At 35.5% G+C, this 12,529-nt stretch overlaps 1 protein-coding gene across 1 annotated transcript; it reads left to right on the forward strand.

Annotated features, from left to right (window-relative positions):
- The first annotated feature begins 4,451 nt into the window (after positions 1–4,451).
- On the forward strand, positions 4,452–5,331 carry LOC111480705 (basic blue protein-like). Its single transcript, XM_023125879.1, has 2 exons — positions 4,452–4,726; positions 5,007–5,331. The coding sequence occupies exons 1-2, from the start codon at positions 4,534–4,536 to the stop codon at positions 5,204–5,206; spliced, it is 393 nt and encodes a 130-aa protein (XP_022981647.1). The 5' UTR covers positions 4,452–4,533; the 3' UTR covers positions 5,207–5,331.
- The last annotated feature ends 7,198 nt before the right edge of the window (positions 5,332–12,529 follow it).

Below are 12,529 nucleotides of genomic sequence, written 5' to 3' on the forward strand. Positions count from 1 at the left end.
AATGGTGTGAAATGGGCTAGAAATAGGTTTTTTGAGTCGAATAAGCTGCACGGAGTCGAGAAGCTGCTGGAGCCGAGAGGAGCCACGCTGCAGACGTGCCACGTGGCACAATCAGAGAGCGACGCGTGTGCAGGCGCCTAGGGTCGAGGCGCGGGTGACAGGCCGTTCGCGGGTGACGGGCCGTTTGCGGGTGATAGGCCGTTCACGGGTGACGGGCCATTCGCGGGTGATGGGTCGTGTGTGGTGATGGGTCGGTTTGCTGGTGACGGGCCGTGCTCAGTGATGGGAAAAAAATGCAGGCGGGCTGTCATATGCGGTTTGGGCCGCGGGAATCGTCTGGTTCTGAGCCAACCGAAGGGAATTGGGTTCGGTTCGGGTCGCAGGATTCGGCCCTCGGGTCGAACTTCGTCCTCTTCGCCCGACTGCCTGCGCAATTTTCCAGCGACCTTTCTCTCTCCTCGACAACGTCGTCTCAATGTCCCTTTTTCCTCTTTTTCCTCTTCGCCCGACTGCCTGCGCATTTATTTAATTATGTATAAAATAATAATTAAAAAAATAGCGTAATTTAGAGGAAAGTCAAATTTATTCCATATTTGGAAAAAAAAAATTAATTAAACTTACATTTTTAAAATATATGATAAAATTGGTTGAAAATAAATTTTGTTTAGTAATTAAAAGAGCGTATAGATTTTTAAATTATTTTCTTTTAATGAAATTTGATTAAAGAAAGAGGTTGTTACCCTTTAATGAAATTTGATTATTATTATTATTATTTTGTTAAATTTAAATTGATCCAAAATCAGCTTGATGGTAGAAACGTCCCTGGAGCAGGGTGGAAACGAACAAATTTTCCCCATCTCCGTCCACCAACAGTAGTTGGGCCCGGTTTGTGAAGGGAGAGTACCTGTTTCGAGGTTAAGATGACTTTTGTGGTTTGGCTTTAGAGTTTCATATTCTAAATTCTCTCTCTGCAGGGTATGAAATTGATCGTGGTTGATTTGTATAGACTCGTTAGAGGACGATTTACACCTTCAGAAAGTATTCGTGAACCAAGAGGGACTATAGAAGGAGATTGAGCTGTTTCGAGGTTAAGATGACTTTTGTGGTTTGGCTTTAGAGTTTCATATTCTAAATTCTCTCTCTGCAGGGTATGAAATTGATTGTGGTTGATTGGTATAGACTCGTTAGAGGACGATTTACACTTTCAGAAAGGATTCGTGAACCAAGAGGGACTATAGAAGGAGATTGAGCTTGGAAATGTAAGATACGATTTTGGGGTTTTTAGGAAGTTTAGAAGATAATATCTCCCTCAATTCTTGACCAAACTCGATGATTTGTTGCTGATTAGGATTGAATTGAATAATACTGAAGGTTTGATGAAGAAACCAAAATCAAAAGTCTGCAATGTGAGAATTGATGATGGGAAAAGACACATCTACGTGAAAGTATGTCTAGATTACTGTACTATATCTCTTTTTATGATATGTTTATGCAAGTAGTATTTATGCTGTTATATAGAGATGATCAGGGGTTCACCAATAAACTCCTAATCGTAAACTTGCTTCGATTGCAGAGGGTCTGAACTATTATAGAATTAGTTGTGATTTGCTTGTACTGTATGGGAATACTTTCAATGCTTTAATTTCACTTGAGCTCTAATTTTCAACAATTCTGGTAAAGATGACATCAAACCAATGCTTTAATTTCATGTTCAAAATTAGTTTTCACCGATCTCAGTTGACTTACAATCATATTGAATTCATTTATATGATCAGCAATAGATTCACCGTCACATATTTGTAAATTGAACAATCTGCACATAAAATACACCTTGTTCATAGTCGACGTTTTTTGGTACAAACTCAACAGTACCTTCAACAGATTTGATATTGTCTTCTTCTTGATGATGTTGAACGCCCCATTTTTTGATAGCATCAACCGGATCAACCCTTAGGCCTACTGATCCTTGAGCTTCTACTTCTCCGTGTTCATGGTATCCGAATTCACCTCCTACAGGGGTTCATGAATATCTTTCTAGTACATATAATCTTCAATCTGCATCTTCCAAAAATCGAAATCGGATCCATCAAACTTCTCAATTCCAACATTTGAGCTTTCGATCTTCACAGATCATGATGAATCTCGTCTACATTTGATACCAGTTCATAAGATCACACAATAACACACGCACTCGATCTAGTTGATCACAAAGAACAGGGGAGAGAAAATGAAAGGAGGAATATTGAATAAAGATTTATATTGATGACTTTAAGTATGTACGGTAAGAGACAATATAGAGAAGACAGAAAGTAAGCACTACAAAGATCGTATATATATGGTTCAGTTTACTATAACTTTACCATATATAATTATCTATAGCCTTTTATTATATATCGTTTTTCACTATATATGACCATTTGCATTTTATGTCATTTACCACATATAGCTTTACTACGTAGCACCGTAGAATGAGCTATAAATAAGCAGCATGCTCCGTAACCCAACACTTACGTTATGGGGCCAACTACGGAGACGTCACCTAAACTCTACTAGAGAATATGAGAATAATGTCTATATAATAGTATGATGACAATTATGGGTTGAAAAGACGTCAAGGTTGCATTTTGAGAGCCTCTAAGGTGATTTAAAAGTATCAATGAGGTGTTACGATCATGGTCAAACTGTTAAAGAAATTTTATGGAGATAGACTACAATACGAGACTTTCAGGATATGTCTTAAATTTAAGAATGATTTGGGCGAAGGATCGCCATGGTTACAATTGTAGAATTTGTCTCTAAATCAACTAAAAGATCCAGGGTAATCTTCCCTTTACCGTTACACCAATATATATTTCATAGCTAAATCTAAACCAAATATGTTTTTAGAAAAATAGCCCATTTCAAGATGTTTCAAAGGTATTTTGGTAGTTAAGGTTCCAAGACCCTTTATTTGAAGTTGGATTTAGTATCCCAAGTTCTATTACATGTAATGATATCCACTCTGCCTCTTCAATACCCAATTATCTATACCCTCCTTCTACCACGAAAATCTTTTAAAATGAGTTTGTGAGGATATATAGGTAAATGGGTCTGGTGTTGGACATTTAGTAAGGTTTAGAGGACGTGACTTGAAAGTCCAAGTAATGCATGATACTCGTTAAACCATTAATGTAGTTGAAAGAAGAAATCAAGTTATCTTAAATGACGTAAAAAAAAAGGGTTGGAATTAAGGTTGGGTTAAATATTTGATATTTTTCATGCATTAGTATCCACATGAATGTTGATTTCAAGGATGCGCATGAGCCATGAACCTACTAAATGGACTCTTATCCTCATGAAATTGTATTGGAAAGCTTAAAATGACATGATAAAGTTATGTATGAAGTTTTGTGGTCATTGGATTAGGTTAGGGGGCAAAGCCAAGGGTAGCTAAAAAATGACCAAATCCCCTATATTTATGGCTCATTGGATTATGACCCAAATGACCTTTGCATAGTATAAATTTTTCCTTATGTGATGGTTTAGAAGGATTAAGAAAATATTCAAGGTCATTGGAATGTGTTGAGGATTTAAACCAAGATTTGGGTTGGTAAATGACCCAAAGTACCCCACAAGAATTCTATGATATTTTCAAGACCTAAAGAACTCTAAATGATATGAAACTTTATATGGGGCTCATTTATGATCTTAAGGGTAATTAGGTAAGATCCCTGAGTTAATGTAGGTTGTTAGAAAATTAATGATGTATCAACAAGTAGGAGTTATTTATGACCTCAAGATACTCATTTATGGCCTTAAGGGGTGATAGTTGATGGATTATGAGGAACCAACGATGGTATGGTTGCTGCAACCTTTGAGCATTCCATATTGGAAATATGAAAAATAGTAATGAACTTCAACGTGAGTCTACAAATTTTCTTTGTCATTGCATTTTTAATCTATTCATTTGTCTACTCATATAAATTTATTGATCTAATATTATTAATCTAATGTGATTTACTAGAATTCATATAAATGGTTGATATTTAGTTTCTAACTCAACTAAACAATTGTAATGATTTAATGAAGACTTAACCATGATTGGCTGTGATTTCTAAACAAAATAGGACAAAAAAAATTAAGACTTAATATATATCTTACTCATCAAATCTATATCCACATAAATCTTGTCGGATGAATTGGGTAAAGCCATTCTCATTTTTTCCTCAAATTAAATCTGTCAATTATTATTTTTCTGTTCCTTTTTTTTGCAAACTGTGATTTTTTTGGCTGAAGTGGGTTGAGGAGAGATAATTGGGGAAGGAATGAGAGGTTACTAGAGAGAAAGGAGGAAGATTGTTTTTCTTTCTTTTAATAGCAAAACGAGGAGAAACAATCAATTGCAAAACGGCCCACTACTTCTCAGCAGGAAACAAGGGAAAAGAAAAAGGCAAGTTTGGTATGTTTTACATATCTTTATAACCAGCATTTCTAAGCTTCAATGGAACACAATTGTTTTCCATATCTTTTTTGAGAGCTACTTCGGCTTCACGAATGGCTCGACACGAGGGGAGCAGCGGAGCGGTTTCGATGAGCACGGTGGCTGTTGCAATGGCGTTGCTGCTGCTACTTGGCTTCGAACATGGCGATGCTGCTACAACTTTTGTTGTTGGCGACTCGAATGGATGGAACCTGGGCACGGAGGGATGGCCTAATGGGAAGGTGTTTAGAGCCGGTGACATATTACGTGAGTTTTCAAATCTCGTTTTGATAGTTGAATAGTAACTTATGTTTTACGTGCGTAATCGTATCCGTTAAGAATGATGCTTATATCAAAACACAAGTCCCGTAGCAGACTCGTTTTAAAGCTTTGAGGGAAAGCCCGAAAGGGAAAGCCCAAAGAGGATCTGGGTTGTTACATTATGGCTATAAAAAATATATTCAAATAGTATCCGATCAAATTCGCAGTTAGATCGTTGATAATAAACGAAACGAATACATACTTAATATTTTCTTTTTTTTTGTAGGATTCAACTATAATCCGACAGTTCACAACGTGGTGGCAGTAGACGAGGGGGGTTATAGAAGCTGCATAGCTCCAAGAGGCGCCAAAGTGTTCAATTCAGGCAAAGATGAAATCATGCTCTCAAGAGGACGCAACTTCTTCATATGCACCACCCCAGGACACTGCCAAGCTGGGATGAAAATTGCTATCAATTCCCTCTAGTTCTCGACCACCCCGTATCGTTTACAAACATCGATCTCGATGTTAATGTTCTAAGTAACGATGGTTTGGAAACATTGTGGAAATAAAATAATTGATAATAATTAAGTGTGGTTATATGTATCTTATTATTATTTTTTTTCTGTTTATTTATATCGAAAAATTAGGAAAATAATGTTAATGCTTGTTTTATTTTTATAAATTAATATAAACAAGAAATTAATATAAATTAAAATGGGTATGTTTCCTTAAATTATTTCTATTAATAATACCATATTTATTAAAACTATTATTTATAATAATACAAGTTCAATTTGTTTAATGGGTATAAATATTTAGTTTTTGATAGTGAAAGTTGAAATTTAAAATAAAAAAATTATTAAATGATATAAAATTAATTAATTTAATGCTTTTAATTGATAATGACTCAATTACCTAATGTGAGACAAGTTTATTCATTACTTGTACAAGATTCAATAACTTTTGGACTCAGTACTTTTGGACCTACTGAGAATTTCTCGATTGCATCAGCAGTGTAAAAGGAAACAACATATTCAAAATTCGCAAGGACAAATCATGTGAACACTACAATGGTCATACAATTAATAAGTGTCGAATCCTTAAGTTTCACTGTAAATTTTGTGATAGAATGGGACATACAGAAGATCGGTGTCGACAGAAAGATAATTATGAAAGGACAAGACAAGTCAATCAACGCAACAATCGTGGATATCGATCATCTGCAAATACTTCCGATGTTTTTCAGTTGAATACAGAAGAACAATCACCTATTTCCATCCCAAATTTATTTTTCTTCTGAGCAATTGTGCCTTCATTCAATTTAAACCTAATGTCAACCCTAATGTCAACTTACCAATGACTTGAAATGTTATGTCACCTTCTATCCCGATTCTTGTGTTATGCAGGACTTGGCTACAGGGAAGATGATTGGCTCGGGTAAACAATTTGGAGGTCTCTATCATATTTCTTCATCTCCAATCAAATCTTCAGTTCATCAAATATCTCAGTCATCTGATTTATGACATTTATGCCTAGGTCATCCTTCTTTTTCTCGTTTTAAATTTCTAGCTGATCAATTGCATTTTAATAATGCTAGTTATTCTCATAACTGTAGTATCTGCCCGTTAGCAAAACAAACTAGGTTGTCTTTCCCAAGAAGTTCAATAAGAACTCATTCTGCCTTTGATCTGATACATTGTGATATTTAGGGACCACATAAATTCCTACCCATTCTAGTTTGCGTTTTTTTTCTCACTATTGTTGATGATTTTACTCGATGTACTTTGGTTTTCTTAATGCAACATAAATTAGAAGTACATCATTTGTTAATGAACTTTGTTAAATTCGTTCAAACTTAATTTCATACTACTATCAAAATAGATTGATCAGACAATGAGACTGAGTTCCTATCTTTACAACCATTTTTTACTTCTTGTGACAGTGAATTTCAGCGCACTTATGTCTATACTCCACAACAAAATGGAGTCGTAGAACGTAAGCATCATCATTTTCTAAATATAGCTAGGGCTCTTCTCTTTCAGTCACAGGTTCCACTTAATTTTTGGGGAGAGTGCATTTTAACTACTGTTTATCTTATAAATAAAATGTCATCACCATTGTTATCTAACAAGATACCTTTGAAGCACTCTACAAACGACCACCTATATTTCATCATCTTAAAGTTTTTGGTTGTAAATGTTATGCAACTATAGTGCATCCCATGCAAAAATTTGAACCTAGGGCAATTCCTTGTGTTTTCGTAGGATATCCTTGTGATCATAAAGGTTACAAGTTGTATGACATGCAATCTCACAAATTCTTTATCAGGCGTGATGTTAAATTTTGTGAAGATGATTTTCCTTTTTCATCAGCTTCACAAACTTTGACATTAGCTCATTCGACTCCTATTGTATCACTTCATGATCCTATTCCTCCTTAACCTCCTATTCCTTCACCTATTACTTCGTCGTCTCCTCCACCTTATGTTCCTTCTCTAGATTCACCCACTAATTCTAATCCTATCCCACCTGATATATCAGCTCCACTCCGACGTTCTACTTGTACTAAACAATCTCCAGCTTGGCATAAGGATTATGAGATGTTTTCTGGAGCCAATCATTTAACCTCTAGCTCAAGTCCCAGCACTGGCACCAGGTATCCACTTCACCATTACCTTTCATTCTTTCGTTTTTCTCCTTCTCAACGTGCTTTTCTAGCTCTTATTACGTCTCAGACCGAACCTAAAACCTACGACGAGGCAGTTGGTGACCCATTATGGCAGCAAGCTATGAATGATGAAATTGCAACTTTGGAACATAATCATACTTGGTCACTCGTTCCTCTACCACCAGGTCATAAAGCTATTGGTTGTCGTTGGGTATACAAAATTAAATACAACTCTGATGGTTCTGTTGAACGTTATAAAGCTCGACTAGTAGCAAAGGGATACACACTCAGGTTGAAGGTATTGATTACACAGAGACATTTTCTTCTACAGCGAAACTTACTACACTTCGTTGCTTACGCACTGTTGCTGCTGCTAAAAAATGGTTCACCCATCAGTTGGATGTTCAAAATGCCTTTCTCCATGGTAATCTAGACGAGGAAGTCTATGTCTTTACCACCAGGTCTTCACCGATAGAGGGAGAATATAGTATGTCGACTCCATAAATCTCTCTATGGATTAAAACAGGCTTCTCGCAATTGGTTCTCCATATTTTCTATCACTATACAAAATGCAGGCTACACTCAATCCAAAGCAGATTACTCTTTATTTATTAAGAGTAGAGGTACTTCTTTCACTGCAGTTCTAATCTATGTTGATGATATTCTGTTGACAGGCAATGATCTCAAAGAAATTCAATATCTAAGACTAGTTTACTCAAAAAATTCCTTATCAAAGATCTAGGGAATTTGAAATATTGTCTAGGCATTGAATTTTCTCGGTTTAGAAAAGAAATTTTTATGTCTCAGAGAAAGTATGCTCTAGATATCCTTCAAGACACAGGTCTAACAGGAGCACGTCCAGAAAAATTTCTTATGGAGCAAAATCTGAAACTTTCTTTAATTGAAGGAGAGAAATTGAATGATCCAAGTAAATACAGACGGTTGATTGGCAGATTAATATATTTGACCATTACTAGGCCTGACATAGTTTATTCAGTTCGTATGCTTAGTCAATTTATGCATGAACCAAGAAAATCACATTGGGAGGCAACTCTTTGAGTTCTGAAATACATCAAAGGTACTCCTGGTCAAGAACTCCTACTACCATCTGAAAACAATTTAAGATTACAAGCATATTGCGATTCTAACTGGGGTGATTGTCGAATTTCCAGATGGTCTATTTCTGGGTTATGCATTTTCCTCGGAAATTCAGTTATTTCTTGGAAGTCAAAAAAGCTAACTAATGTGTCTAAATCATCAGCAGAAGCTGAGTATCAACCTATGGCAAATACTTGTTTATAGTTAACTTGGTTAAGATACATTATTCAAGACTTGAATGTTCCACTATCCGAACCATCATGATTATATTGTGATAATCAAGCAGCATTACATATAGCAGCCAATCCAGTTTTTCACCAACGTACGAAACACATTGAAATAGATTGTCATATAGTTCGAGAAAAGTTACAAGCTGGAATCATCAAACCGTGTTATGTCTCGACTAAAATGCAATTGACAGATGTTTTCACTAAAGCTTTAGGAAGACATCAGTTTGATTTTTTGAAGGACAAGTTGGGTGTGATTGGCATACACTCTCAAACTTGGGGGAGTATTAAGATATGATATTTGGAGATATATTTTAATAATTAGTTAGAGAGTATATCTGAGATATTTTGGGAGTTGTAAGTAGTATACTTTATCTTAAATTTGATTAATTGTATATTTTATTTATTTACAAGATTTAGTTAGTTATATATTTTTCCTCATTTAGTTGATAGTTTGTATCCTATTTAAACGTGGTAAACATGAATGAAGATCATACTTTCGATCCCAATTCTATTTCCATTTCTCATTCTTAACAAACCAATGCTTTAATTTCATATTCAAAATTAATTTCCACCAATCTCAGTTGACTTACGATCATATTGAATTCATTTATATGATCAACAATAGATTCACCGTCACATATTTGTAAATTGAACAATCTCTGCATAAAATGCACCTTGTTCATAGTCGACGTTTTTTGGTACATACTCAACAGTACCTTCAACAGATCTGATATTGTCTTCTCTTTGATGATGTTGAACGCAACATTTTTTTATAGCGTCAATCGGATCAACCCTGAGGCCTGCTGATCCTTGAGTTTCTACTACTTCGTGTTCATCGTATCCGAATTCACCTCCTACAGGGGTTCGTGAAGATCTTTCTGGTACAGATAATCTTCAATTTGCATCGTCCAACATTTGAGCTTTCGATCTTCACAGATAATGATGAATCTCGCCTAAATTTGATACCAAATCATAGGATCACACAATAACACACACACTCGATCTAGATGATCACAAAGAACACGAGAGAGAAAATGAAAGGAGAAATATTGAATAAAGATTTATATTGATGACTTTAAGTATGTACAGTAAGAGATAATATAGAGAAGGCAGAAAGTACATTTTAAAAGCAGTACTAAGATTGTATATATATGGTTCAGTTTACTATAACTTTACCATATATAATCATCTATAACCTTTTATTATATATCGTTTTTCACTATATATGACCATTTGCATTATATGTCATTTCCCACATATAGCTCTACTACGTAGAACCGTAGAATGAGCTATAAATAAGCAGCATGCTCCATAACCCAACACTTACGTTATGGGGCCAACTACGGAGACGTCACCTAAACTCTACTAGAGAATATGAGAATAATGTCTATATAATAGTATGATGACAATTATGGGTTGAAAAGACGTCAAGGTTGCATTTTGAGAGCCTCTAAGGTGATTTAAAAGTATCAATAAGGTGTTACGATCATGGTCAAAGTGTTATAGAAATTTTATGGAGATAGACTACAATACGAGACTTTCAGGATATGTCTTAACTTTAAGAATGATTTGGGCGAAGAATCGCCATGGTTACAATTGTAGAATTTGTCTCTAAATCAACTAAAAGTTCTAATCTTCCTTGTACCCTTACACCAATATATTTCATAGTTCAATTTAAACCATTTTTTTTTTTTGAGAAAAATAGCCCATTTCACGATGTTTTAAAGGTATTGTCGTAGTTAAGGTTCCAAAACCCTTTAGTTGAAGTTGGACTTAGTATCCCAAGTTCTATTACATGTAATGATATCCATTATGTCTCTGCAATACCAATTATCTGTACCCTCCTCCTACCACGAAAATCTTTTAAAATGAGTTCGTGAGGATATATAGGTAAATGGGTCTGGTGTTGGACATTTAGCAAGGTTTAGAGGGTGTGACTTGAAAGTCCAATTTAGCATGGTTTAGAGGATGTGACTTGAAAGTCAAGTAATACATGAAACTAGTTAAATCATTAATCTAGTTAAAAGAAGAAATCAAGTTATCTTAAATGACGTAAAAAAAAAAAAGAGTTGGAATTAAGGTTGGGTTAAATATTTGATATTTTTCATGAGCCATGAACCTACTAAATGGGCTATTTTTCTCATGAAATTGTAATGGAAAGCTTAAAATGACATGATAAAGTTATGTATGAAATTTTGTGGTCATTGGACTAGGTTAGGGGGCAAAGCCAAGAGTAGCTAAAAAATAACAAAAATCCCCAATAATTATGGGTCACTGGCTTATGACCCAAATGACCTTTGCCTAGTATAAATTTTTCCTTATGTGATGGTTTAGAAGGATTATGAAAATATTCAAGGTCATTGGAATATGTTGAGGATTTAAACCAAGCTTTGGGTTGGTAAATGACAAAAAGTACCCCACAAGAATTCTATGATATTTTCAAGACCCTAAAGAACTCTAAATGATATGAAACTTTATATCAGCTCATTTATGATATTAAGGGTAATTAGGTAAGATTCATGAGAATTTAAGTTGTATCTTATGGAGTTCTTTTTAACAACATCTTCGAAGCAACTATTGAGATGACATCGTTTGAAGCATAATAGAGGAAATGGTGTAGGTCCTAAGTTTGCTGGGGACAAGGTAGGTGAATGAGAGTTGTTGGGATTCGAGTTAGTCTAGACTACCAATAGGCTGTAAAACAGATCAGGGCGAGAATGCGCACAAATAAGAGTAGATAGAAAAATTATTTTGATGAGAGGCGTAGGAGCTTAGGATTTGAAGTGGACAACATAATATTCTTGAAGGTGGTCCTGATGAAAGACGTCTTAAGGTTCAAATGTAAAGGCATGTAGAACCCATGCTTCATCAAAACAATGGCATACATACTATCCCTATTACCATTCCTCTCATTAGTGCACAACGTATTTAATATGTCGATACGCCGCAAGTATATAACTGATCCTAGCAACGTGTCAGATTATGAACCACTACAGGTAAATGAGGAATTGAGTTATGAATAAAAGCCAGAGAAAATCTTGGCCCATGAGGTGAAAGCTATACACATTAGAGACATCATCTTTGTTAAAGTAACGTGGCAAAACCACAAAATAGAAGAAGCCACATGGGAACGAAAGGAAAGGAAGAGATAAGAGAGAAATACCCTGAGATACCACGTGAGAACGAAAGGAAGAGACAAGGGAGAAAATAACTCGAGTTGTTATAGAATTTCGACACTTACGAGAATGAAAGTTCCTTTAGAGGTATATGATGTAGTGATCATAAAAAATAAATTAGAAACAATGAGGAGATTACTGTCAAACTTGTAAAGACAGAGAAGAGGAGAAAGAAAATGAGGAGATTATTATGGAATCCCATAGACGATGACGTCGAGAACTCCCCATAGATTGAACCTTGTTGGCCCATTCCATTCGGCTTCAGTCCGCGCGTATGACCGAAGCCCATACACACGCGCCATTAGCCCATAGGCATTTAGTGACCCGCACACCCAAATTTACCTGCAACCAAACCTGGTTCGGCAACCCTTGCGACGTTCTGCTCCATAGTCACCCCATAAACCAAACCAAATCAATATTCTTGACTCACGTGCCTTCTAACGTTGGCTGAGCTTAGTTTCAGTGACTCTATTTCGATGTAGCCGACATATTTGGCTCGTATTTGAGTTATTCGAACTTTTGGGACTTGACCATTTCAAAGTAGTTTTTATATTTTCGGCAGCAATTGAGTGAGTATTGTTAAACGTAGAGTAAATCATATTTATGTATAGTAAGATAATCTAGTGATTTACTAG

Source organism: Cucurbita maxima, unplaced genomic scaffold (assembly GCF_002738345.1).
Source record: "Cucurbita maxima cultivar Rimu unplaced genomic scaffold, Cmax_1.0 Cma_Scf00006, whole genome shotgun sequence".
Taxonomy (NCBI): domain Eukaryota; kingdom Viridiplantae; phylum Streptophyta; class Magnoliopsida; order Cucurbitales; family Cucurbitaceae; genus Cucurbita; species Cucurbita maxima.

Bases quoted from the DNA above. Each gene is read 5' to 3' on its own strand.
- LOC111480705 (XM_023125879.1), top strand. From the start codon at position 4,534: ATGGCTCGACACGAGGGGAGCAGCGGAGCGGTTTCGATGAGCACGGTG. The intron at 4,727-5,006 runs GTGAGTTTTCAA...TTTTTTTTGTAG, and splicing joins TAGAGCCGGTGACATATTAC to GATTCAACTATAATCCGACA.